The following is a 27485-nucleotide window of genomic DNA, read 5'->3' as shown; positions in this document are numbered from 1 at the left end:
GCACACCTCCTACTGGGGATGTGCCCGCAACCAAGGCACATGCCCTTGACCGAAATCGAACCTGGGACCCTTCAGTACGCAGGCCAAAGCTCTATCCACTGAGCCAAACTGGCTAGGGATGAACTTCATTTTTAATCCTCACCTGAGGATATTTTTCCATTGCTTTTTAAAAAATATATCTGTATTGATTTCAGAGAGGAAGGGAGAGGTAGAGAGAGAGAGAGGAACATCCATGAGGAGATAGAATCATGGATTGGCTTCCTCCTGCACGCCCCACACTGGGGATGGAGCCTGCAACCCGGGGCATGTGCCCTGACCGGAATTGAACCCGGGACCCTTCAGTTCGCAGGCCAAAATTCTATCCACTGGGTCACCCGAGCCGGGCACTTTTCTGCGTCGTAAGTTTGTCGAACAATTACAGCAGCAGATCTTTGACTGCAGTGAAGAAGGCACCTTCCTCCTTCCCTCCCTCCCCAGCACATGCATTTGAACAATCCTGAAGTTACCTTTGCACGATGAAGAAAATTCTAGAGGCGGTTGGGGGGGGATGGCTGTGCAACATGTGGGTGTACTTAACCCACTAACCCGCACACCTAGCCATGGTTAGGATGGCGAATATCGTTACTCCTGTGGTACCAGAAATTTTTTTTTAATTATCATTTTTAACAGAGAGCAATCAACATCAGAATAAAGCCCAGGCCGGAACTGACCCTGACCCTGTGCCCTGCTCTGTTTCAGCCACGCCGACCCCGGCGCCTGCTCTCCGAGGGACCGGTCTCTGCTCTCAGCGGCTCCCAGCTGCGATGCCCGGCCACTGCCCCTCCCTCCTGCAGCAGCCCCGCCCAGGGTGCCAGCCCACCCCGTGGCCCTTATGAAGAGGTGACTCCGTTTTCTCTCATCTCCTGCTTCTCTCCTGAATCTATTTACTCTAATCTCTCCCTTGCCTGTGGAATCTCTCTGTTTTCTCTGCACTCTTGCTTCTGTCTTGAGTTATCCAGTTGATTTTTGCTGAGTCCTCCGATTGATTTTTGCTGAGTCATGCAATTGATTTTGCTGAGTCATGCAATTGATTTTGCTGAGTCATCTGATTGATTTTGCTGAGTCATGCAATTGATTTTTGCTGAGTCATGCAATCGATTTTGCTGAGTCCTCCAATTGAGTGACCAGTCCAGACCAGCCGGTCAGTGCCCTCCGGGGACAGGTGTGGGCGAGGGGACAGCATGGTCCCCTGTGGTTACAGGTAGGCCAGGTTGCCAAGCAGAAGCCGGCCCCCAGGTGTCCTCCGGACGCTTTGGAGCGGGTGGGGGCGCCGGATCCACTGCTTCCACCAGAGGAGGGCGGGGCCTGCAAGGCTCATGGCTCAGGAGGTGGGCCTGGGGTGACTCATTTCCCCTTCCTGGGCCTCAGTTTCCACAGTTATAACACGGCCAGAGTGACGCCTGGCTGACCTGCCTCCAGGGCTGACCTGCCTCCAGGGCTGTCGTGAGGATGACATAATTGATGGCACGGGGAATGCAACGTGCAACTACGTGCGCCAAGATTTCACACTTGGCTCCCGGGGGGCAGGGGGAGCAGCGGGCCATCACTCCAGGGGGCCGAGGCAGATGAGGGGGGGAGTGGGTGCCCTCCCCCTGCCTCAGGCCAGTGGGCATGACCCTCCCTGCCCACAGGAGGACCAGGGTCCAGAGCTTCTGTTCCACGTTGCAGCCGGGTCCAGTTCAGTATTCAGACTAATTAAAATGTACGTTAGTCCACGGTGTGGGTTCCTCAAGGCCGTGGGCCACGTGAGTGCAGGGGAACGTGACCCCTGCGACAGGCGTCCCCAGAGGGTCAGAGGGTCAAAGGCCAAGGGCCAAGAGCCGAAAGCGCCCTCCTTCACTCAGAAGTTGAAATACTCAGGTTTCCTGCCCTGGCAGTGGCCACAGCCTATTTGGCCACCAATTTGTTTCCAGGGGTGACGGACAGACAGGTAAACACCTTCCCATGCTTCTCAGACCTTACTGGACATGTGTCTCTTGACCAGGGCCTTCCCTCATCAGTCACCAAAAAACAGGCCTGGAGAACGTTAAATGGACAAAGCTATACTATTCAATCTTTCTTTTACTCTTTTCCTATCCTATATAATAAAAGGCTAATATGTAAATTGACTGAATGGTGGAACGACTGGTAGCAATGACACACACTGACCACCAGGGGGCAGACGCGCAGCACGGTTCAATGATGAACCGTGACCAGTTTGGCTCAGTGGATAGAGCGTCGGCCTGTGGACTGAAGGGTCCCGGGTTCGATTCCAGTCAAGGGCATGTACCTTGGTTGCGGGCACATCCCCAGTGGGGGATGTGCAGGAGGCAGCTGATCGATGTTTCTCTCTCATCGATGTTTCTAGCTCTCTATCCCTCTCCCTTCCTCTCTGTAAAAAATCAATAAGATATATTTAAAAAATAATGAAATGATGACCACGATCTCGCTGGCACAACTCTTCGCAGGGCTGGAAGATGGTCCCAGGCCCCCGGCAGCCGGAGGAGGAGCCCCCCGCCGCCGGCCCGCGATGGAGGAACCCACGCCCGAGCCTGTCTACGTGGACGTGGACAAAGGACTGACCCTGGCCTGCTTCGTCTTCCTCTGCCTCTTCCTGGTGGTCATGATCATCCGCTGCGCCAAGGTCATCATGGACCCGTACAGCGCCATCCCCACGTCCACCTGGGAGGAGCAGCACCTGGATGACTGATGGGGGCGGGGCGGCCGCGGGGGCGGCGCCATTGGGTCCCCGGGCACCGGGCGCTCAGCCCGTCCACACGGGAGGGGAGGCGGTTCCCCTGGGGGTGGAGAAAGCCCCCCTTGGCCTCGCCTGCTCCCACCCGCGCGTCAGGGTGACATGCTCGGGGTGCCCCAGGGGTTCCAGCCGGGGGCGAGTTTGGGGAACGCGGTGACTACGGGGCGGTCACCTCCCCGGGCTCCAGCGAGACACGCAGCGTGACACCACCGTGGCCTCCTTTTCGGGGGCCCTCTGCTCATCAGATGCAAACCGGCCCGTGCACTGGCCCTGGGGGAGCCCCCAGCACAGACGTCCCCCCGGAACCCAAGCCCCTCTAGGGGGCCATTGTGAACGGGGGTGAGGGGACCCCCCAAAAAGCCCCATAGAAGGCACGGGGACTGCTTCCCGGCTGCATTTTTAAAAACTGAAAACAGAGAGGGGTCTATTTTTCCTGTTGCCGGTGAAGTGTGCGTTTCAGAAATTTGGGGGGAAATACAGAGTCCTAGAACCCCGCCTCCCAGAAGCCGCTCCTCTGAAAGGGTCGCCCAGCCTTTGCGACACACGGTTTTCACGTAGATCGCACCGCGTGCAGGACGTGTCGCTCATGTGACAGCGTGAGGACGTCCCGGTCTGTCACCGCAGCCCCTGTTGGTGGCGAGGTCGGCGTCCAGTAATCCTCTCCTTGGGTCAGAAACTGAAATCTGCTGATTTTCTCTCCCACAAAATTGTTGCAGCCAGTCACAGCTTTCTATAAAATGTGCTTTTATGGATTTCAGAGAGGAAGGGAGAGGGAGAGAGAGAAACATCCGTGATGAGAGAGAATCGCGGACCGGCCGCCTCCTGCGCGCCCCCCACTGGGGATCCAGCCCCCAACCCGGGCCTGTGCCCTGAGCGGGAATCGAACCTGTGACCGCCTGGTTCCTAGGTCGATGCTCAGCCCCTGGGCCACGCTGGCCAGGCAGACGTTGAATGATGTTGCCGGTTTTGCCTCCCACGAAACTGTCTCACCACTCACGCCGTGACAGTGCGCCATCCCCGACAGGAATGATGGACGGACGCGGAAACCTGGGTTCATACGTCAGCCTCTCTCCAGGGCTGTGTGCCCATGAGCAAGTCCCTCCACCTCTCGGAACCTCAGTTTAAATTTTATTTATTTTTCTTTTTGGCGAATCCTCCCCCAAGGATATTTTTCCCATTGATTGATTACAGAGAGTGGAAAGGAGAGGGAGAGATGGAGAGAAACATCGATGTGAGAGAGAGACACATCGACGGGTTGCCTTCTGCACGCGCCCCGACCAGAGCCGGGTAACCTGTGACCAGGGCATGTGCCCGTGACTGGAATCGAACCTGGGACCCTTCAACCCGCAGGCCAACGCTCTAGCCACTGAGCCACACTGGCCGGGGCTGCATGTTCTAATTGGGTTGGGAGAGCCGTGCCTCCCTGTCCCCTGAAGCCGTCCCAGAATTCCAGGCGCTGGCTCAATGCCCAAGGGGTCCTGGTTCGGACGCCAGGCCGAGGGACCCACAAGCCTGTGTGTCCACTGGTGCGGGTTCATCCCCCCCCCCTCGCTCACCCCCCCATCCCCCCCCTGCGCCATCTCACTGATAAAAACAGGCGAATGAATGGCTCCCCGGGGAGCGGTTCCCACCTCGACCCACGGAGTTAAGACGCCCACACTGCGCCCACAGGGCACCATGGCTTTTATTCATTTGTTCCTGAAGGCGGGCGGGAGGGGCCCACAGCCACAGAGGGGCCCCTGGTCCTGGGGTCGGGGGGGGGGCAGGTGGGGGTCCAGCCAGGTGTGTCCAGGACGCCGGAGAGGACCTCACGCCGGTGGGAGGGCGGGCAGCACCTTCCCCGTGCAATGGCCAAAGCCCACGCGGTAGCCGTCCCCCTGGCAGTGTCCTGGAACGGAGGGGACAGGGGTCAGTGGTGGCCGCTGGGGGCACGGGAACCAGAGGCTGGGCAGCCGCAGCGACAGCTGTCACGGAGCCGGGCCCGGGGCGGGCGGGCGCCGACGGGAGGACAGACGTGCGTTTTCCACGGGAGGACAGCCCGTTGCAGCCGTCGGGGGCCTTCGAGGTGGGACCCCGGGCCCCAACCCCCATCACGGACCCTCGGGAAACACCCCGAGGGGCTGCACAGCTTCCTGGGTGGGTTTGGGTTTAGCCTGAAGCGAGAGGCCCGAGTTCAAAGCCTGGCTTCCCCACCGTGACCTTGGGTCCCCGCCCTAAGGCTCAGTTTCCCCATCTGTGAAATGGGTTCAATGAGCAAGCACAGCAGGGAGGACTGTCGCCAAGATGAGATGGAAACTGAGCTCGGCCCCCTCACCTGGGGACAGGAGTAACGGCCCCGTCTCTCAGGCACATGAGGATCCGATGAAATGCCCCGCGTAGCGCCCCTCCCCCCACAGCACATGCTCGCCCACAGAATAGATGCCCACTGGCGTTAGTGCATTCATTGAATCCCCGCTCACCCCCAAGGATATTTTGAGGGGAAGGCATAGAGGAGGGTCAGGCACGTCTAGACAAGGGTTAGAGGAGAGAAGGCAGCCAGGCGCCGAGAGGGCAGGAAGGAGGGAACATCTGAGCTGGGCGTTGACGGGTGCGTAGGAGTTCGCCGGGAAGGGCATGCCAGACCAGACGGAGGGAACAGCATGTGCAAAAGGCACAGACTGCATTTGCTTCCTGAATGCAGACGGCGATGACATCCTCTCACTCCACCCCCCTACTCGGTCCCGGTGGGCAAAGCTGGCCCCCACCGCCCCCTCCCCTGTCTCGCAGACACCCAGACCCAGGTCTCCGCCAAGTCCAGATGGACGGCGACCTGACACTGTTTTTTCGTTCTGCGCAGGGAGCCGGGGACAGAGCAGGGCATCCGGGGCCTTTGTGGTCTGGGAGGGTCCAATGGAGAACCCCTGGGGCCCCAGGCTGGGGTGAGGGAGAGAGTGAGCAGACATGGGGATGCTGGAGGGGGGCCGAGCCAGCCAGATGGCCGCCCAGCCGACGGCACAGCGCACGCAGGCAGGAGGCGCCCGCACCTGTGATGACGACTTCATCCCCGTCCTGAAGGAACCGCCGGGTCTGCCCGTTGCCCAGCTCGATGGGCCGCGTGCCCCGCCAGGACAGCTCCAGCATGGAGCCGAAGCTATCTGGCTCCTGCGGACAGAAAAGGCAGGTGTCACAGGGCCTCGCGGGCGTGGCTCCGTGGCTGAGCGTCGACCTACGAACCAGGAGGTCAGGGTTCGATTCCCGGTCAGGGCACAGGCCCGGGTCACGGGCTCCATCCCCAGTGTGGGCCGTGCAGGAGGCACCGATCCGTGATTCTCTCTCATCACGGATGTTTCTCTCTTCCTCTCCCTTCCTCTCTGAAATCAATAAAAAAATATTTTTAAGAAAAGAAAGAAGAAAAACAAAGAAAGTATCACAGGGACCCACCTCTGGGTGAGCCTGTCGGCTCCAGCACAGACAAGGCCTGGGAGCCCGGGACGGGGGCGGGGGATCCGGGCCCCGCCAGACCCTGCCTTGGTGGAACCACACGGGAACGCCCTAAGCCAGTGATGGCGACCCTATGACACCCTGTCAGAGGTGACACGCGAACTCATTTTTTTGGTTGATTTTTCTTTCTTAAATGGCATTTAAATATATAAAATAAATATCAAAAATATAAGTCTTTGTTTTACTATGGTGGCAAATATCCAAAAATTTCTCTATGTGACACGGCACCAGAGTTAAGTTAGGGTTTTTCAAAATGCTGACACGCCGAGCTCAAAAGGTTCGCCATCACTGCCCTAGGCAGTGGTCGGCAAACCGCGACTCGCGAGCCACATGCGGCTCTTTGGCCCCTTGAGTGTGGCTCTTCCACAAAATACCGGCTCTTCCAGAAAATACCGACTTCTGCGCACGGGCCACGAAGTTTCAATCGCACTGTACGTGCGCGCCCGCACGTGGTATTTTGTGGAAGAGCCGCGCTCAAGGGGCCAAAGAGCCACATGTGGCTCGCGAGTCGTGGTTTGCCGACCACGGCCCTAGGGCAATGCCAGGCCCCATCCCCCAAAGGGAACAAGAGGCTGCAGTCAGGACCTGGCAGGAAGGGACTGGCACATGCGCACCCCCCAGGCACCATCTCTGGGGTTCTGAGACCCTACCCTGGGCTGACAGTGGCACAGGGGGTATGGGGGTGGGGCGGGGAGACCACAGCAGCCACCCCATCCTGGGAGCACGCAGTGTGGGATGTTGACACCACACACCCAGGCCGCTTCCTGCCTCTCCCCCACCCCCACCCTCCGCCCCGACAGACATAGCCTCCTGCTCCCATGCCCGTCTCTTTCCTTCGGAATTTGAAATTACGAATATTTTTTATTTTTATTTTTTAATTTCAGAGAGGAAGGGAGAGGGAGCGAGAGAGAGGAACATCCATGATCAGAGAGAATCACAGATCGGTGCCTCCTGCACGCCCCACACTGGGCATGGAGCCCACAACCCGGGCCTGTGCCCTGACCGGGAATCGAACCCTGACCTCCTGGTTCCTAGGTCCACGCTCAGCCACTGAGCCCCGCAGGCCGGGCCCTTTCGCCCTGAGTTTGGAAAGGAAGCCCCTCCCCCACCCAGACGTAGAGGAAGCAGAGTAGGACAGAGGCGTCCACACGCCCGCCGGGGGGTGAGCCGGGGCCCTGGGGGCTGCGTGGGGAGCAGGGAGGGGGGCGTGGGGGGCTGGATCTGCGTGAGGTGGGTACTCACCGGCCCGCTGATGGTTCCGGAAGCCAGCAGGTCCCCGGGCCGCAGGTTGCAGCCGTTGACGGAGTGGTGAGTGAGCTGCTGCAGCATCGTCCAGTACATGTGCTGCGGGCGAGGGCGGGGGGGGGGGGGTGGGCCCTCACACAGCCAGGCCTGCACAGCGGCCCCCCGGCTTCTTCCAGGCCCCCCGGATTCCCCCCACACCGCACCCGCTCTCCCAGGTTCCTCTGGGCCATGACAGCAGCCCAGGGACCACCCCGCTCTGTGCCAGCCCTGCACCCCCCGCCCCCCCCACAGCCTCAACGTGCAGCCCACTCCTCTGTCCCTAAGGACACTCTGCCCCTCAAGTGCTCCCCGAGCCCAGGGGGACAAGGTCCTCATCACGGCAGAGGCCCCTCGTGAGCAAAGACCCCAAGTTCTTCCTCCCACCCAGGGCCTCGGAACAAGGAGCCTGCAGGGAGGTCGGGTGGGGGGGGTGGGGGTCAGGACCATGTGCCCCTCCCACAGGCTCAGGTGCAGGGTCCTCCCGCGCCTCCCCACGCCCACAGTGTCCGAGATCTGCCACCCCCAGAGCCACCCGTCCAGGCAGAGGACTGACTCCTCAGAAACGACTCTTGCCCGGCCGGCGTGGCTCAGTGGTTGAGCCCCGACCTATGAACCAGGAGGTCGGGGTTCAATTCCTGGTCAGGGCACATGCCTGGGTTGTGGGCTCGATCCCCAGTGGGGGGCGTGCAGGAGGCAGCGGATCCGTGACTCTCTCTCATCACTGATGTTTCTCTCTCTCCCTCTCCCTTCCTCTCTGACATCAATTAAAAAATATACTAAAAAAAAAAAAAAGTTCAGCCCTGGCCGGTTTGGCTCAGTAGATGGAGCGTCAGCCTGTGAACCGAAGGGTCCCGGGTTCGATTCGGGTCAAGGGCATGTATGTCCGTTGCAGTCCGGGTCGTGCGGGAGGCAACCATTCAATGTGTCTGTCTCCCCCTCTCCCTTCTACTCTCCCTAAAAATCAATGGGAAAATTATCCTCAGGTGAGGATTAAAAAAATAGTAATTAATACATTTCTGAAAAAAGAAGTTCACTTAAAAAAAAAAGCCACTCTGACCCATCCAGCCCCTGGCTCAGCGGTTCTCAACCTGTGGGTCGCGACCCCTTTGGCGGTCGGACGACCCTTTCACCGGGGTCGCCTGAGACCATCCTGCAGATCAGGTATTTATTTACATGACGATTCATCACAGGAGCAGCATGACAGTGACGAAGTAGCCACGGAAATAATTCTATGGTTGGGTCCCAACACGAGGAGCCGTATTGAAAGGGCCGGAAGGTTGAGAACCGCTGCCCTAGCTGGACAGAAGCCCAGACTAGACCCTCCCGGGAACATGAGTGGTTTCCCAGGAAATCCCTGGCCTCCCTCTGAAGGACCTCGTGACCCAGGGCCGGCTCCGTGGCGCCCACAGGCGACCCGCCAGCATCTCCCCACACGGACGCTGCTCCCCGGTTCCCGCCAGAGGGAATGGCTCCCCTGGTCCCTCCCGTCGGTCCGTCCGTCCGTCCGCGGCTGGCCCAGCGCCCACGCTTACCTTAAAATTGGACTTGCAGATGGGAACGCCCTGGCTCATTCCCTCTCCTGTGGGAGAGACGGGGAACACGGACAGAGGGACTCACTTCCGTCCATTCAGAAGGAATAAAACCAAAAAACCCCAATAAAAACCACCGTGTAGGGTGGACTTTGTGGCCTGAGCTGCCCATCGCCCAACCTCATGTTTGCCTAACGAGTCCCAGAAGCCATCGGCGCGGCCCTGGCCGGAGCTTAGTTGGTCCAAGTCTCGTTCTGATCCGCCAAGGACCCGGGTTCGATCCCCAGCCAGGGCACACACACGGATCAACCAGGGCCCAGCCAGCGGGGCTCAGGGGCTGAGCGTCAACCTAGGAACCAGGAGGTCAGGGTTCGATTCCCGCTCAGGGCACAGGCCCGGGTTGTGGGCTCCATGCCCAGTGGGGGGCGTGCAGGAGGCAGCCGGTCCGTGATTCTCTCTCATCATCAATATTTCTCTCTCTCTCTCCCTTCTTCTCTGAAATCAATTAAAATATATTTTCAGCCCTGGTTGGTGTGGCTCAGTGGATGGAGCGTTGGCCTGTGGACTGAAGGGTCCCGGGTTCGATTCCGGTCAAGGGCATGTACCTTGGTTGCAGGCACATCCCCAGTGGGGGGTGTGCAGGAGGCAGCTGATCGATGTTTCTCTCTCATTGATGTTTCTGGCTCTCTATCCCTCTCCCTTCCTCTCTGTAAAAAATCAATAAAATATGTTTTTTAAAAATATATATTTTAAAAAAAAGATGTGTCTCTAAGGCTGCAGCAGGAAATACCCCCCCACCCCCAGCTCAGGAGCACTTAGCCCCTGGCCACACCCTCCAACCCTGGATGGTACCTCTCAGGGCGACAGAGAGTTTGATGTCGAACGTGTAGGGCTGGTCATGGCAGAGATACGGCAGCGGCTTGGGGTCCTGCGAGGGCAGAGCACACAGAGAGTCAGGGCTGGGGAGAGGGGGCGGGGGGGGGAGAGGGGGGGGAGCTCAGCGGAGGACACGGGGTAGAGGGCAGCTCTCCAGGGACCCAGCGCCAGGTCCCTGGTCCGTGAGAGGTGAGGGTGGTCCCATGAGCCAGACTCCAGGGAACGTGAGGCTGAGGGAGGGGCAAGTCAGAGGTGCAGGGGCCAAAGCAGGGGCGCCCTGTCGCCCGGTCGGCGTGGCTCAGTGGTTGAGCGTTGTCTTTGACCTATGAACCAGGAGGTCACGGCTCGATTCCGGTCAGGACACATGCAGGAGGCAGACGATCCATGATTCTCTCTCATCATTGATGTTTCTCTCTCCTTTCCTCTCTGAAATCTATTAAGAATATATTTAGCCCGGCTGTGGTGGCTCAGTGGATTGAGCGTTGTCCCATGGACCAAGAGGTCCTGGGTTCGATCCCCAGTGTGGGGCATGCAGAAGGCAGCCAATCAATGATTCTCATCATTGATGTTTCTCTCTCTCTCCCTTCCTCTCTGAAATCAATAAAAATATTTTTTTCAAAAGAACAGAAAAATAAAAGAGCCGTAGTTGGTGTGGCTCAGTGGGTAGAGCGTCGGCCTGCGGACTGAAGGGTCCCGGGTTCAATTCCCGGTCGAGGCACATGCTCAGGTTGCGGGCTCGATCCCCAGTGTGGGGTGTGCAGGAGGCAGCCGATCCATCATTGATTCTCTCTCATCATTGATGTTTCTCTCTCTTCCTCTCCCGTCCTCTCTGAAATCAATAAAAAAATATATATATTTTAAAAATAATAAAAATAAAGGAAAAACGTTGAGTAATCAATGGTTCTGAAGTGGCCAGAGTCCTGCGGGTTGAGCCCAGGTGGTGACCGGAAGGGCTGGTGTAGAGGGGGGTGTCTGGGTGCAGGGGCGCAGAGGGGGGTGGGGGTAGGGGTGGGGCTCGAGCAGGGAGATGCCCGGGCAGGTGTGGAGGACGGAGTCACGTGGCCACAGCCCAGGCCGGGAGACGCAGGGAAACTGGGCCAGGGCACTGGCCGGGGGGTCACAGGGCGCTGGGGGAGGCCACGCGGGGAGGGGGAGGGGAGCGAGGGTGAGACGAGGCCCGAACGTCAGCTCCAGGACCAGCTCCCAGTGCATTCTCCCCCGTGACCCCCAGGGGGCGCCATCGCACAGAGAATACCCGGCTGCCTGGTGCATTGTGCAATGCGGTGTCCCTGGCAGGGACTCCTTGTCCTGCCAAATGCCAGGTGCCCTGGCCTCAGAGGGAGGGTTCCGAAGGTTACAAAACGGTGTTTTCCCAAAAAAAACTGTGCGCGGGGGAGGGGGGCGGGGGGCGGGGGAGCGGGCGGGGAAAGCACAAGCCGAGTGATGGGCGCCTGCCTGGAGGTCACGGTGGGCACAGGGCCGGGGTGCGGGGCTCCCTGCGGACGGGCGCTCACCTGCTCCGGGTTGGGCACCACGAAGGGCATGAGGGCCTCCATGGGCACCACCCACGGGGAGATGGTGGTTGCGAAACTCTTCCCCAGGAACGGCCCCAGCGGCACGTACTCCCACCTCTGAATGTCTCGGGCTGCGGGAGGAGGGCGGGCAGGGCTGACCCAGGCTGCCCGGACCTCGGCCCCCGGCTCCCTCCTCCCCTGACCCCGGGGCAGAGGTGCCCAGCACGGCCGCCCCCACTAGGCCCCACCCAGGCTGCCCGGACCAAGGGCTATCGGCCTCCGATGCCCAGGACAGAGGTCCTTTGGGGGGGTAACTGTGCCAGGATGACCCGGCAGGCGGGATGGTCCCCCGTGAAGGGGCTGGACGCTCCCAGGCACCGTCTCCCTCCCGCACGGGCCCGGGGTGGAGGCAGGTTCGGAAGCTGGGCTGCTGAGTTTGATGGAAACGGTAGCTCAGCAACTAACGGAGACCTCTCTGTGCCTCAGTGCCTCATCTGTAAAATGGGGATGATAAGATCGCCAGGAGGCCGGGCCGGCCGGCGTGGCTCAGTGGTTGAGTGGTGACCTAGGAACCAGGAGGTCAGGGTTCGATTCCCGGTCAGGGCACAGGCCCGGGTTGCGGGCTCCATCCCCAGTGGGGAGGCGTGCAGGAGGCAGCCGGTCCGTGATTCTCTTTCATCATGGATGTCTCTCTCTCTCTCTCCCTTCCTCTCTCTGAAATCAATAAAAATATGCATAAAAAATATCACCAAGCCTTAGCCAGTGTGGCTCCGTGGATAGACCGTCGGCCTGCGGACTGAAGGGTCCCGGGTTCAATTCCCATCAAGGGCACAGGCCCGGGTTGCGGGCTCGATCCCCAGTGGGGGGCATGCAAGAGGCAGGCGATCCGTGATTCTCTCTCATCATGGATGTTTCTCTCTCCCCCTCTCCCTTCCTCTCTCTGAAATCAATAAAAACATATTAAGAAAAGTGTCGCCAGGAGGCATTTGGACGCCACACAGTGCTCAGACCTGTTACCTGTGCCGTCAGCCGTGTCCCCGGCCAGGGGAGGGGAACGCGGGGCTCAGAGCGGAGAAGTCTGTGTGGGACCCACGCCCACACCCCGGGCTCCCCGAGCCAGCACCGCACCCAGGGAACCAGGGGCCTCTGGGAAAACGCCCCAGACACCCCGTCTCCGCCCGCAGCGGAGCGTCTGCAGGGGGCAGCCCCACTCACCGCTCCAGTCGTTCATGAGGACCATCCCGAAGATGTGCTCCTGCGCCCTGGAGATGGGGATCGGCTCCCCCAGGCGGTTCCCGGGGCCCACGAAGAAAGCCTGCCACGGGGGAGCGGGTGAGGTCTGGGCTCAGCGGGCGCCCCAGGTCGCGCGCCTGGAGGGCAAAGGTCAGGCCTGTCCGAGGCCCCGAATGCAGTGTTTCTGACGGGGGCGGGAGGGGGATATCGGGGGCCAGCTTGAACCGTAAGACACAGCGATCACGCTCAGGTAACCGCGATTGTGCTGCTCTGAGTAGGGGAGGCGCCTTCTGGCCAGGATGGGAGCTGCATCCGGACCTGGGAGCTCACCTGGAAGGGCAGCCCATCCTCCCACCCGGGACCTGCCTGTTACCATGGAAACATGACAACCTGGTTGCAGAAACCAGGGCCCCCAGCCTTTGCATACCCCCAGGCCTTTGCAGACCCCCAGCCTTTGCAGACCCCCTGGCCTTTGCAGACCCCCAGGCCTTTGCAGACCCACAGGCCTTTGCAGACACCCAGGCCTTTGCAGACACCCAGGCCTTTGCAGACCCCCAGCCCTTTGCAGACCCCCAGCCCTTTGCAGACCCCCAGCCCTTTGCAGGCCCACAGCCCTTTGCATACCCACAGGCCTTTGCAGACCCCCAGCCTTTGCATACCCACAGGCCTTTGCAGACCCCCAGCCCTTTGTGTACCCCCAGGCCTTTGCAGACACCCAGGCCTTTGCACACCCCCAGGCCTTTGCAGACCCCCAGCCTTTGCAGAACCACAGGCCTTTGCAAACCCCCAGCCCTTTGCACACCCCCAGGCATTTGCATACCCCCAGGCCTTTGCAGACCCCCAGCCTTTGCAGAACCACAGGCCTTTGCAGACCCCCAGCCCTTTGCATACCCACAGGCCTTTGCAAAGCGCCAGCCCGCATTGCCTGTGCACCGCCCACCTGGCCCACCCTCTGCCTCCTCCCCATGCCATCTCTGTCCTTCTCCCCAGTATAAGCAGCCGCCTGTGGTGGGGGCAGAGCAGATGTTTGTGGGTGACCTGCTGCTCCCCACGCTGCCGGCGGGAATGGAATCAGCGCTCACAGACGATGCCAGGCTGTCTCGGCCCCATCGGCTCAGGGAGGGACAGGCGGCCGGACCCCTTGCTTGTCCGGTTCTATTTCTAAGTCGTGTGCTTAGACGACTCCGTGGCCGCCTCGGGGAGCTGGGGCACTCCAGCCCATGAACCTTCTGATCAGCCCCGAACGCCAAGCACAGTAGCCGCCTGGCTCCTGCCCTGCTGCCCCCCACAGCTCAGCATTTCAGGACCAGACGGTATGTTAAGCTGGTGGCAACTGAGGGGATCAGCCCCGGCAGGTGTGGCTCAGTGGATAGAGCATCAGCCTGTGGACTGAAGGGTCTGGGGTTCGATTCCAGTCAAAGGCAAGAATCTGGGTTGCAGACTCGATCCCCGGCCCTAGTCAGGGCATGTGCTGGAGGCAACCAATCGATGTGTGTCTCTCACATCGATGTTTCTCTCTCTCTCTGTCTCTCCCCACCGCCCTTCCACTCTTTCTAAAAGTCAATGAAGCCCGGCTGGCATGGCTCAGTGGTTGAGCATCAACCTATGAACCAGGAGGTCAGGGTTTGATTCCCGGTCAGGGCACAGGCCCGGGTTGCGGGCTTGATCCCCAGCAGGGGGGTGTGCAGGAGGCAGCCCATCCATGACTCTCTCTCATCACTGATGTTTCTATCTCTCTCTCCCTTCCTCTCTGAAATCAATAATATATATATATATATATATATATATATATATATATATAATTTTAAAAATCAATGGAAAAAATATACTTAAGTGAGGATTCACCCACAAAAAAAGGGAAAAAATAATTATTCGTGTAAAATCAAAAGGCTGCCTCCAAAACGCAGCCAAGAACCTGGTGGGGTTACCCTCCCCACCCCAAGCCCATCACCCTCCGCCCTGGGGAGAAAAACACCCCCAATACAATGGCCAGGAACCAGCAGAATAGCCACACGTCATGGGGGCAAACTGGGGCGATGACCGTCAACAGCAGAGTCGCGGTGACATTTGCAAAAACAGAACCGGAGTCCTATTTGCTGAGTGATGAGTGTTCACACATGGCAAACATCTCCTCCAGGTCAGACAACAGACCCAGGCCCCGGCTGAGAGCGGATCGCACCGCAGCCAAGACCAGGGGCCCTGCCCTCCCCTCCCCAGCTCTGCACCGGGAAGCACCTGCCCGCAGCGTCCTCCCTCCGTGCACCCGGAGAGAAGGCCGCCCCAACCTGGGCTCGGAGGGTCTGGGCTGGGAGACCTGCTCTGGGGTCCACGGGGCACCGTGGCTACGGCAGCAGGAGGCAGCGGGCCGGCTGAGAGGGCCTCGCTCCTCCTGGGGGACCCCCCAGGAGGTGCCCACACATTTCCTTCTCTGGACAGAGTGGAAATAGACCAGCAGGCAGGACTGGACAGACCGGGAGCTCCTGCTGCCTCCAGCCGACCTTGATTTCCACAGCCACAGCCCTGGGGCGGGGGTGGGGGGTGCGGGGGAGGGAAGGGTGAGCCCACACCCCTTCTCCTCCACCTGCCGTGAGTGGACACCCAGAGCTTCCCCAGGCCTCACCTAAACCATGGGCGTTGCTATGAAAAGTCCCTCCATGCCCTGGCCGGTGTGGCGCAGTGGATTGAGCATCAGCCTGCAGACCAAAGGGTCCTGGGTTCGACTCAGGTCAAGGACACATACTTGCTTGCAGGCTCCTCCCAGGCCCCGGCCCTGGTAAGGGCGCGTGCAGGAGGCAACCCATTGATGTGTCTCTCTCACATTGATGTTTCTCTCTGTCTCTCCCTCCACTCTCTCTCTCTCTCTTTTTTTTTAAAATATATTTCTTTATTGATTTCAGAGAGGAAGGGAGAGAGAGAACCATCAATGATGAGAGAGAATCATCGATCGGCTGCCTCCTGCACGCCCCCCACTGGGGACCGAACCCGCAACCCGGGCCTGTGCCTTGACCGGAATCGAACCTGGGACCCTTCAGTCCGCAGGCCGGTGCTCTATCCACTGAGCAACACCGGCCAGGGCTCCACCACTCTCTTTAGAAATCAATGGGAAAATATCCTTGGGTGAGGATTAACAACAACAAAATTAATTAATTAATTAAAAAATAATAAAATAATAGGAAAGAAAAGTGCCTCCATGAGGCAGGCTGTTCTCCCCGACTGGGCCAGGCTCCACCATGTGGCATCCAGCCATCGCTTCTTTTTGTTTGTTTTGTGACTCCTCACCCAGGGATATTTTCTCCATTGATTTAGGGAGAGTGGAACGGAGGAGGGAAGGAGGGGAGAGAGAGAGAGAGAGAGAGAGAGAGAGAGAGAGAGAGGAACATCGATGCAAGAAAGACACGTCGATTGGTTGCCTCCTGCATGTGCCCCGAACGGAGCTGGGGATCAGACCAGCAACCCAGGTACATGCGTGCCCTTGACCTGACATTGAACCCAAAACCCCTTGGTGCTGGGGCCGACGGGCCGACCACTGAGCCACACCGGCCGGGCTTGCCATCCTGGTTACGGAGAGCCTGTGCCGACACCACGCGGAGACGCGGAGACCCCGAGACCCCGCAGACGCTTACCATTTCCAACTCGATGTCCAGGAGTTTGCTGGGGCCGTAGACGGGAGGCTTTGCTGCAACATCGGGGACAAGGGGCTGCCGTGAGGGCCGGGCCCGGGGACACGCGTGGACACGCGTGGGGACACGGGGCTGCGCGGGCGGGGCCTGGCCGCGGGGCACTCACAGTCATCCGGTCTCATCTGGCCCATGGGCCTGCGGATCGGCGTGCCCGACACCATGATGGAGGAGGCGCGGCCGTGGTAGCCCACGGGTAAGTGCAGCCTGGCGGAGGGAGGCGAAGGGCGCCGGGTCAGAGCCGCCGCGTGCGGCCGAAGACATGTCAGCATTCTTTTTTAAAAAGATCTACTTTTACTAGAGGCCCAGTGCACGAAATGTGTACACGGGGTGGGGGGGGGTCTCCCTCAGCCCAGCCTGCACCCTCTCCAATCCGGGATCCCTGGCTCCTAACTGCTCGCCTGCCTGCCTGCCTGATCGCCCCTAACTGCCCCCCCTGCCGGCCTGATCATCCCTAACCGCCTCTGCCTGCCTGCCCCTAACTGCCACCCCTGCCGGCCTGATCATCCCTAACCGCCTCTGCCTGCCTGCCTGCCACTAACTGCCCCCCCTGCCGGCCTGATCATCCCTAACCACCTCTGCCTGCCTGCCTGCCTGCCCCTAACTGCCCCCCCTGCTGGCCTGATCATCCCTAACGGCCTCTGCCTGCCTGCCTGCCCCTAACTGCCCCCCCTGCCGGCCTGATCATCCCTAACCACCTCTGCCTGCCTGCCTGCCTGCCCCTAACTGCCCCCCCTGCCAGCCTGATCATCCCTAACCACATCTGCCTGCCTGCCTGATTGCCCCTAACTGCCCCCCCTGACGGCCTGATTGCCCCTAACTGCCTCTGCCTGCCTGCCTGCCTGCCACTAACTGCCACCCCTGCCGGCCTGATTGCCCCTAACTGCCACCCCTGCCGGCCTGATTGCCCCTAACTGCCTCTGCCTGCCTGCCCCTAACTGCCCCCCGCCAACCTGGTTGCCCCTAACTGGCCCCCGCCCCCGCACCGGCCTGGTCACCCCCAACTGTCTCCCTTGCTGGCCTGGTCGCCCCCAAATGCCCCCCTTGCCAGCCTGGTTGCTCCCAACTGCCCCTCCCTGCTGGCCTGGTTGCTCCATGCAGCCTGCTCTGCTGTTCATTCATTTGGTCGTCCCTCACTAACCCCCCTGCCGGCCTGCCCGCCCCACACAGCCTGCTGTTCGGTCGTTACTGTTACGGCGTCCTGGAAAATTAGCAGATTCCTCTATTATTAGTACAGACTGCTTTCAGAGAGGAAGGGAGAGGGAGAGAGAGAGAAACATGGATGATGAGAGTCACTGATTGGCAGCCTCCTGCACGCCCCCTAGTGGGGACCGGGTGAGGATGGACAAAAATAGGAGATGAAGGGACTGCCCCCTGATCCCACAGCAGGTCCGGGCGGAGCTGAGAAGACCAGACGCTGAGACTGTTGTTTCCAGAAGGGGTGACACGTGATCGTCATCACGGTCGGATTTTCCTTCAACTGGTTTTCGGAACCCCAGGGGGACTTGGCCGCTCTCGGGACCGTGTCTCGCTGGGAGTGGACGGACAGGCTCGGAACCATCGGACTCGGGCCTGGGACGTACCAATTGGGCATCAGGGCGTTGTCCTTGCCCCGGAACATGATCCCGACGTTCGTAGCGTGCTGCCGCGAGGAGTAGAAGTCCGTGTAGTCACCTGCGGAGGGAAGTTGGGGAGAGAGGGAGCCCATCGGGGACCCGGACGCCTCCGGACAGAGAAGGGACATGCCAAGGATGGGCTGACAGGAACCAGGAGAGCCAGCTTCCTGGGCACCCCGTTCCGCGGGGCGGCAGGCGGGGGCACCCCCCACAGCATTTGCACCAAAGCTCAGCACAAGATGGACACAAATGAGCCGCACTAAAAAAATGGTTTCAGGCCGGCCAGCGGGGCTCAGTGGTTGAGCGCTGACCTAGGAACCAGGAGGTCAGGGTTCGATTCCCGGTCAGGGCACACGCCCGGGTTGCGGGCTCCATCCCCAGTGTGGGGCGTGCAGGAGGCGGCCGATCCATGATTCTCTCTCATCATGGATGTTTTTCTCTCTCTCTCCCTCTCCTTCTCCCTTCCTCAATTAGATCAATAAAAATATATTTTTTTAAAAATGCAATCAAGCCGTAGCCGGTTTGGCTCAGGGGACAGAGCGTCAGCCTGTGGATTGAAGGGTCCCAGGTTCGATTCCAGTCAAGGGCATGTACCTGGGTTGCGGCACATCTCCTGTGGGGGGTGTGCGGGAGGCAGCTGATGGATGTTTCTCTCTCATCGATGTTTCTAACTCTCTATCCCTCTCCCTTCCTCTCTGTAAAAAAATCAATAAAAATATTTTTTTAAAAATGCAATCGATAAAAATATATTTAAACAATTAAAAAAATAATAGAACATTATGTCAGAACTCCTCACTGAGAAACAAACAATACACAAGAGCTCGAGCCTTCGACTCGGCCCGAGTCGGTGATGGGGAGGGGGGTCCCAGCCCCAGAGCCCCTCCCACCAGGAAGCGGGGACCAGCCATGCTGGCCCAGGAGGCCGCCCCGAGCAGGGACTCACCGATGACAGCCGGGAGGTGCATGGTGGCAAGAGCCTGGGGGACCAAAGCACTGAAACAGAGCCAGGGGTTTCAGGGTCAAGCGCGTGGCCAGGCGAGGCCCCCGCTGGGGGTGGCCACCCGCAGGCTCAGCCCAGCCCCTCCCAGAATCCTGTGCGTGCTGCCCGTGACTGTCTCCAGGCCGGGCTGGGCCGGGGAGGGGCCCACCCACTAAAGCCGAGATGCCGCCTCTCTGGCTCCAGGTCTCATCCTAGGAATCGAGCTCAAGCCCTCGACTCTGGGAACCAGACAGGGACACGGAGGGCCCGGCCGGTGTGGCTCAGTGGTGGAGCGTCGACCTAGGAACCAGGAGGTCAGGGTTCGATTCCCGGTCAGGGTACAGGCCCGGGTGGCGGTCTCCATCCCCAGTGTGGGGCGTGCAGGAGGCAGCCGGTCCATGATTCCCTCTCCTCATGGATGTTTCTTTTTTTTTTTTTTTTTTTTGGTTTGTTTCTTTTTTCTCTCTTTTTATTTATTTATATTTTACTTTTTTTTTTCATTTTTTCCATCATTGACATTTCTCTCTTTCCTTCTCCCTTCCTCTCTCTGAAATCAATAAAAAAATATTTTTAAAAAAAACCTGCCCTAATCAGTTTGGCTCAGTGGATGGAGCGTCGGCCTGCAGACTCAAGGGTATCGGGTTCGATTCCGGCCAAGGGCATGTACCTTGGTTGGGGGCACATCCCCAGTGGGGGGTGTGCAGGAGACAGCTGATCCATGATTCTCTCTCATCATGGATGTTTCTATCTCTCCCTCTTCCTTCCTCTCTGAAATCAATAAAAATATATTTTAAAGATAACCACACAAATGTATTAAAAAAACTTCTTTAAAAAAAGGACCGGCTGATGCTGATGAGGCAGGAAGAGGGCAGTGGCCAGGGGTAATTCTGTCCCCCGGAGCCCTGCCACGGACGGGCAGCCTGGGCAGGGCCTCCCCGAGGCCAGGGCAGCCCTGCGGTGACTGCGAATGGTCCCGGCTGTCACGTCACCGTCGCCCTCCCCGCCGCGCCCCCCCGACATCCACGCGCGCTCCTCACCGCTTGCGCAGCTCCGCGTCGTCTCGGAGCCTGGCCTGGCCGGCGGACAGCAGGTTCTGCAGGAAAGCTCGCGCCTCCTTCCAGGCGGCCTGGCCCAGCCCCATGAAGTTGTTGAGAGTTGGCTGAAATGGGGGAAGAGAGGGAGAGAGAGAGAAACATCAATGAGGAGAGTCAGTGATTGGCAGCCTCCTGCACGCCCCCTCGTGGGGATCCAGTGAGGATGAACCAAATACGCAACCGAGAAGAGAGATGGAGGGACTGCTCCCTGATCCCACCAGCAGGTCCGGGGCGGAGCTGAGAGGACCAGACGCTCCTCCGTGGGATGGGAGAGAAGGTCACGGGTGGGACAGTGCTGGGCGGAGCCCCTCCTGCCCACAGGAGAGGCCAGCCTGCCCTCCAGGGCCTTGTCACTCTGCTCCTGGGCACGGCAAGGTCCAGGACGCTCACTCTTAGCTCTGTCGCCTGTGCATCAAGGTGGGGAGAGGGCTCAGCTCTCCGGATGGGACTCAGCCCCTCACGGACTCGCACACACAACGGGCAGAGCCAGGAGCCGCTGTGGGGACGCTGCTGGTGCCGCTCGGCCTGGCCCTGGGTGGGAGGTGGCTGTGTGGCTCCACCGGGACTCTCCAGTCTGCGGGTTATCACAGCCTATGCACACCCCCGTCAGTAAGTCAAGAAAAGGTTTCTTGCCTGGTCAGTGGGGCTCAGTGGTTGATCGTCGACCTATGAACCTGGAGGTCACGCTTTGATTCCCAATCAGGGCACATGCCCAGGTTGTGGGCTCGATCCCCAGGGTGGGGTGTGCAGGAGGCAGCCGATCCATGGTTCTCTCTCATCATGGATGTTAATCAAGCTCTCTTTCTCTCTCTCCCTTCCTCTCTGAAATCAGTACAAAATATATTTTTTTAAAAGAAAAAGAGCTGCCGAAACCGGTTTGGCTCAGTGGATAGAGCGTCAGCCTGTGGACTGAAGGGTCCCAAGTTCGATTCCGGTCAAGGGCATGTACCTGGGTTGCGGGCACATCCCCAGAAGGGAGTGTGCAGGTGGCAGCTGATCGATGTTTCTAACTCTATCCCTCTCCCTTCCTCTCTGTAAAAAATCAATAAGATATATCTTAAAAATAAATAAAAGCAAAAAAAAAAAAAAGAGCCTGGCTGGTGTTGCTCAGTGGTTGAGCATTAACCTATGAACCCGGAGGTCACAGTTTAATTCATGGGTTGTGGGCTCGATCCCCAGTGTGGGGCGTGCGGGAGGCAGCTGATCCATGATTCTCTCTTATCATTGATGTTTCTGTCCCCCCCGGCCTTCCTCTCTGAAATCAGTAAAAATATATTTCTTTTTTAAAAGAAAAAGAGCACAGACAGTGTTGCTCAGTGGTTGAGCACTGACCTATGAACCAGGAGGTCATGGTTGGATTCCCGGTCAGGGCACATGCCTGGAGGCACGAGAGAATCGATTCTCTCATCACTGGTGTTTCCCCCTCTCTCTTTCCCTCTCCCTTTCTCTCTGAAATCAATAATTTTATACACACACACACACACACACACACACACACACACTGAGTGGTCAGATGATGATGCCCACCCCATCAGTACAACGAAGTGAATTAGTTATGCAAATAATAGTAATAAAACCTTGAAGGTATTTGCTTAGGAAGTTCTCAATATTCTGTATTTTTGGAAGTGTCCATGAAGTACTGATGGGGTGATCATCATAATCTGGCCACTCAGTGTGTGTGTATATATATATATTTTAAAGCCATAGTCAGTTTGGCTCAGTGGGTAGGGCATCGGCCTGTGGACTAAAGGGTCCTGGGTTCGATTCCTGGTCAGGGCACATGCCCGGGTTGTGAGCTCCATCCCAAATAGAGGGTGTGTAGGAGGCAGCCGATCCATGATTCTCTCTCATCATTGGTGTTTCTCTCTCTCTCTCTCTCCCTGCCTCTCTGAAATCAATAAAAATATATTTTTTTTTAAAAAGAAAAGCACCAGACCTTCTTCGGGGGAGTCAAGTCACATTCCACAGGTGTGTACCCTGCAGGCTGCCAACAGAGGGCACTGGGCCCAGCTGTCCCCCCCCCCCCCCCCCCACCGGCACCCACCCCCCGCCCAGCCGGGGCTGTAGGTCCGGCTCTGCAGGGCCACTGGGGTCGAGGCCACGCCATGTCGCCATGTCCTACCTGCACGAACACATCCTGGTGTTTGGAGAGGACGGGCCCGGTGAAGAGGTGCTTGATGACGCTCAGGTCCAGGATCTGGTCGCCGATGGCCACGCCGATCCTTGGCCTTGGCTGGGAGGAAGGCGGCACGGTCAGCGCAGGGAAAAGCCTCAGCCGAGCGCGGCTCAGCGACCCAGAACGTCTGTCTGCTTAGGAACCCAAGGTCCCCCCGTAGAGGAACAAAGGGACCGGGTCCTTAGCACCGAACCCCAGCTTTCCGTGCCCCCCAAGGGGCTGGAACCGCTGCAGTGACAGCTTTCGATGAGGCCCAAAGGCCCTGGAATCTTCGGGAAGGCCAGAGGCCAAGTCCCCACCCCAGCATTCTTCAGAGGGTGGTGGGAAGGGGTGATCTCCCCCAGATGTCCCTTCGTGGCTGTCCCTGCAGATGCCCACAGGAAACGGGGGGGCGGGGGGCGGGGGAGCCTCAGGCCAGTGGCTGGATTGGTTGAAGCATCATCCTGTACAGCAAGCGTGTCAAACTCAGAGGCGAACGCGGGTCAAACAAACAAGGTTTGCGTGGATGTGGCCGCGAAAAAACTAAAGCTTCCATTTTCATACAACTAGGTTTGTTTCGATGGAGACGTGCTGAATGCAAAGGGCTGAGATAAATGGGTCATTGTTCACATAAAGTAATAGAACGTTTTAATAAAAATCATTATTTTTTTCTTGGACATGAACTCACCAGACCCTGAGTCCCTGCACAAATGGATAAGCGTCACGCAGATAAACCCATTTCTCTCGTTCTCCGGAAGCGAGGTATTTCCTGTTGCACTCACCAAGCAGGCCAGTCCCAGACTAAGGACGTGGCCACGGGCTGCTAGAACATTCGCTGCCAGTGTCAGTGGGGAGAGACGGTGTGCCTGCGTGTGAGGCGCGTGAGGGACGCGAATGCAACACGATGACAGTCATCCGTCATCAGTGAACGTTGTAGCTCGTTACCCATAATGATGTACAACAGGACATTGTAAAAATTAAGTGATGAAATTTTTATTAAAACCTCTCTTGCACACCGTTACATTGGCTGGGCCGCAGAAATACTCATTGTGGGCCGCATGTGGCCCACGGGCCGCGAGTTTGACATGCTTGCTGTCCACCAAAAGGTTGTGGGTTCAACCCATGGGCCTCAACCAATCCATGTCTTTTCTCTCACATCTATGTCTCTCTCTTTCTCCCTCTTCCTTCCTCTCCAAAATCAATAAAAGCCGCTCTGGCCGGGGTGGCTCATGGATAGAGCGCCGGCCTGTGGACGGAAGGGTCCCGGGTTCGATTCCGGTCAAGGGCACGGACCTCGGTGGCAGGCTCCTCCCCGGCCCAGGCCCTGGTCGGGTCGCATGCAGGAGGCACCCCATCGATGTGTCTTGCTCACATCGATGTTTCTCTGTCTCTCCCTCTCCCTTCCACTCTCTCTAAAAATGAGTGGAAAACTATCCATAGGTGAGGATTAACAAAACACACACACAAAAAAAAACAAAAACCACAAAATCAATAAAAGCAGATCCTCGGGTGAATATTTAAAAAAATAAAAACAAACAGCCTGGCCGGAGTGGCTCAGTGGCTGAGCGTCGACCTATGAACCAGGGGGTCAGGGTTCGATTCCGGTCAAGGGCACATGCCGGGGGTTGCAGGCTCCATCCCCAGTGTGGGGGGCGTGCAGGAGGCAGCCAATCCATGATTCTCTCTCATCATGGATGTTTCTCTCCCTCTCCCTTCCTCTCTGAAACCAATACAAATATATCTTAAAAAATAAAAATAAAATAAACAGCACCCAGCCCCGGCCAGTGTTGCTCAGTGGATAGGCCTGCAGACTGAAGGGTCTCGGGTAAGATTCCCTCTTAGGGCACATGTCCGGGTTGCGGGCTCCATCCCCAGTGTGGGGCGTGCAGGAGGCAGCCGATCCGTGATCCTCTCTCATCATGGATATGTCTCTCTCTCTCTCTCCCTTCCTCTCTGAAAAATCAATAAAAATATATTTTAAAAAAACACAGCAGAAGGGGACGGATCTGCAGGCCACTGTCCGCCCTGCCAGGGGCGGTGATTCCAGAAAAAGCCCGTCCCAGCACCCCACCTGCCTCTGGCCACAGCGTCCCCCCCTCATCGCTGGGTGCTCCCCGAAACAGTGAGGCCAGGACCTCCAGGGACAAATACCAGGGCCTCGCAGCCGCTGGGGTGCTCACGGGGTTAAGGTTTAAGCTGCCCCCCACCCCCCCCCCCATTGTCTCTGCGCCCCCTGTGTCCCTGCAACCTCTGCCCAGGCCTGGCAGGTGCTCGGCCACAGGCCGGCTGTCCCGGACGGACAAATGGACGGAGGCACTGGCTGCAGGGTGGCCCCAGAGGCACCCTGCCTGGGGGCCAAAGGTCACCCTGGGGGCAGGGGCCCAGGCGGCACCCTGGGGTGCAGGCCGGGTCTGGGGTTCTGCGGTTTCACCTTGAAAGCTGGGAGCAGGCGTCTAAGCAACATGACCACCAACACCCGCAAAGGAATGGGGGTCCCCCTCCCCGCCCCCTAGCGCCCCCCCCCCCGCCCGGGGCCGGTTCACCCCCGTTTGCCCATGAGCCCGTCTTCAGGGCTCACGTCCACCCAAGTCAGGCCACACGGCGGCCTCCAACCGGCGTGCGTGTCGCAAGAATGTCCAACCGGCATGCCGCAAGGTTGGAAGGTCGCCGGGCCCGGCCGCGCGAGGGAGAGTGGGGTTCCTGGCCCCCCAGGGCGTCGGAGGGACCCCCCAGCCCCGCGGCCTCGAAGCCCCGGATGACACGGGGCGCCCGCGCTCCGGGGACCCGGGGTCCCGCCGGCCTGGGAGCGCGATCGCCGAGGGCAGGGGCGCCCCCGATGCCCGCGGGGTCCCGGGGACACGCTGCCTCGGCGGGCGACCTCCGTTTGCATCTCGTTCCCACGCAAACCTGCAGCGGCACCGGGAACCCGCGGGCGCGCACCACCCGGTCCTCGGGTGCAGAGTGGGCCGGCCCCCCGCGCCCCCCGGGCCTCCCCGGGGCTCCTTGGGGCTCCCCCGGGCGTGCAGACGGCGCGGGGAGGCCCGAGCGGAAGGGGAGGGCCCCTCCCGGGTGAGGGGTCCAAGGTGAGGGGTCGCCCGCCCGCGCCCCCGGCTCACGTTGGCTGCGGTGGAGAAGACGCCGTAGGGCAGGTTGTGGATGGGGAAGTCCGAGTCCTCGGCCACCGGCACGAACGACATGCTGACGGGACCCGAGCCGCGAGCGGGACTCCGGACTCGGCGCCGCGGTCCGTCCGGCGGGAGCGCTCCAGCGGGCCCGCCCCCCCGACGTGACGGACAGCCCGCCGCTGACCACGCCCCCGGAAAGCCACGCCCAACTAACCACGCCCCTCGGCAGCCGCGACCCCGCTAACCACGCCCCTCGGCAGCCCCTTCCCCCCCCAGACACGCCTCCATTCAGCCCCGCCTCAAAGGCCACGCCTCTCGCAGCTCCGTCCCCGCGGACCAGACCTCCCGGAAGCCACTCTCAATTTGCCCCCGATACTCCCGCCCCCTCTGACCACGCCTTCCGGAAGCCCCGCCCAATTTGCCCCCGATACTCCCGCCCCCTCTGACCAAGGCTCCGAAGCCCCGCCCCATAGACCGCGCCTTCCTGAAGCCCCGCCCACTGACCACGCCCCCCGAAAAAGCCCCTCCCCATGGACCCAGCCATTCTCCCGCGGGCTATTGACTTGTTCAGTCTGCACAGGCCTGACCCTCCCCTTAAAGGCAGCAAGGTTTCATTCTGTGAGCAGCTTGGTCAACACCCAGCAAAACACGGGGTACAGAGGGGCGCTCCATGATGCCTCAGGGATTGATTCAAAACTAGTGACGAAAGCAACCGACCCCTAGCTGATGTGGCCCGTTCTATGCGGGTGTGTGTGTGGCCATAAGATGACTGAAGGGGAAGATTTCATCGTTTTAAAATAGACCTGCCAACCCTCTAATTACATGTAAGTGTCTGAAAAGGCCAAAACTGTTGTGTTTGAAAATAAAAACCACTGGAAGTCACTAGCAAATACACTCTACTTCCTTTTCTCCTTTTCGGGGTGGGGGTATGTTGAACATGCCCGTTACAATGATAAAAAACAAAACAAAACAAAACAAAAAACAGCCCTGACCAGTTTGGCTCAGGGGATAGAGCGTCGGCCTGCGGACTCAAGGGTCCCGGGTTCAATTCCGGTCAAGGGTATGTCCCTGGGTTGCGGGCACATCCCCAGTAGGAGATGTGCAGGAGGCAGCTGATCTATCCCTCTCCCTTCTTCTCTAAAAAATCAATAAAATATATTTTTTAAAAAAACAAAAAAAGATTGCCTATCATCCCAGAAACCTCCATTCTTCATTTTCTCATTACTTGTTACTTTGTTTTTTTTAAAAAAATATATATTTATTGATTTGAGAGAGGAAGGGAGATAGAAACATCAGTGATGAGAGAGAATCATGGATCAGCTGCCTCTTGCACGCTCCGTACTGGGGATCGAGCCGCAACCTGGGCCTGTGCCCTTGACCAGCATCGAACCCGGGACCTTTGTCCACAGACTGACGCACTATCCACTGCGGCAAACGGGCTCAGGCTGTTTGTTTCCTTCGCATGCACAGCATTTTCCCATCTTTGTGAACTTCACGAAGGGCAATTTTTCGGTCTGGCCCTACATTTTTCTCCTGAACACTTTTCCCTGGGCCAAACAGGCTTCATTCCCGTCATTCTCACCGGCGGAAGAGGCTGCCGTGCTTTGAGTGGTGACAGTAATAGAGCAGTGGATGGAGATCTGTGTTGTGACTTCCTGTTGGCAGGGATCTGCAACGTAATTTTGAATTACATACGCCGTGAGAGTGGGCATCCCTTGGTTTCTCTCTTTTTTTTATAACATATTTTTATTGATTCAGAGAGCAAGGGAGAGGGAGAGAAACATCAATGATGAAAGTCATGGATCGGCTGCCTCCTGTACACTCCCTACTGGGGATCAGCCTGCAACCCAGTCCCTGACCAGGAATCGAACCTGGGACCCTTCAGACCACAGGCCGACACTCTATCCACTTAGCCACACCGGCCAGGGCCCAGCCCTTGCTTTCTGACTTTGAAAGGGAATGAGTTGTCTCTTTTTACAAGGTGCCTGCTTTCTGTGTGGCTGGTTTTACACGGAAACTATCAGTATAAGGCAATTCCTTCCTAGTGCTCACTTATATCATGAGTTTTTAAAAATCACGAATGACTGCTAAATTCTATCAAATACTTTATCTGAATCTGTTGAGACAGTTCTAATGGATTTCCTCCTGTT

General features: G+C 58.6%; 2 protein-coding genes across 9 annotated transcripts in view; one reads left to right on the top strand and one right to left on the bottom strand.

The window, feature by feature from the left end:
* The window catches only part of CTXND1 (cortexin domain containing 1), a 31637-nt gene extending 28426 nt beyond the window's left edge, over positions 1 to 3211 (top strand). For all 4 annotated transcript variants that reach the window (XM_081114936.1, XM_081114935.1, XM_081114938.1 and 1 more), the window contains exons 2-3: positions 739 to 879; positions 2487 to 3211. In XM_081114936.1, coding sequence (XP_080971062.1) covers positions 2549 to 2728 — 180 coding nt within the window. In that variant the 5' untranslated portion in view covers positions 739 to 879; positions 2487 to 2548 and the 3' untranslated portion in view covers positions 2729 to 3211. The remainder of the gene's footprint in view (positions 1 to 738; positions 880 to 2486) is intronic.
* Positions 3212 to 3396: 185 nt separating this feature from the next.
* On the bottom strand, positions 3397 to 25770 carry FAH (fumarylacetoacetate hydrolase). 5 transcript variants are annotated; one of them, XM_081114926.1, is made up of 14 exons: positions 25327 to 25770; positions 22178 to 22288; positions 19999 to 20120; positions 18926 to 18975; positions 17950 to 18040; positions 16476 to 16573; positions 16313 to 16365; positions 12672 to 12771; positions 11457 to 11587; positions 9919 to 9994; positions 9070 to 9116; positions 7496 to 7597; positions 5797 to 5914; positions 3397 to 4661 (listed from the first exon to the last, which is right to left on the bottom strand). In XM_081114926.1, exons 1-14 carry the CDS (start codon positions 25405 to 25407, stop codon positions 4582 to 4584), a joined length of 1260 nt encoding a protein of 419 aa, XP_080971052.1. In that variant the 5' UTR covers positions 25408 to 25770; the 3' UTR covers positions 3397 to 4581. The 5 variants fall into 5 exon arrangements, with proteins under 5 accessions (XP_080971052.1, XP_080971053.1, XP_080971049.1 ...); XM_081114927.1 differs by lacking the exon at positions 18926 to 18975 and having other exon boundaries at positions 25327 to 25502; XM_081114923.1 differs by lacking the exon at positions 3397 to 4661 and having other exon boundaries at positions 4668 to 5914; positions 25327 to 25479.
* Between the last annotated feature and the right edge of the window lie 1715 nt (positions 25771 to 27485).

This window comes from Myotis nattereri, assembly GCF_964212035.1.
Source record: "Myotis nattereri genome assembly, chromosome: 21".
Classification (NCBI taxonomy): Eukaryota; Metazoa; Chordata; class Mammalia; order Chiroptera; family Vespertilionidae; genus Myotis; species Myotis nattereri.
The sequence above is the reverse complement of the archived record's forward strand: the minus strand, read 5'-3'. Positions and strand labels throughout refer to the sequence as shown.

Coding starts and splice junctions, on each gene's coding strand:
- FAH (XM_081114923.1), bottom strand. CDS start 25,407: ATGTCGTTCGTGCCGGTGGCCGAGGACTCGGACTTCCCCATCCACAAC. Junction 16,574..17,949: donor AACGCCCTGATGCCCAATTG/GTACGTCCCAGG, acceptor TCCCTCCGCCAG/GCTGCACTTACCCGTGGGCT. Junction 7,598..9,069: donor TCTGCAAGTCCAATTTTAAG/GTAAGCGTGGGC, acceptor CCTCGCCCGCAG/CACATGTACTGGACGATGCT.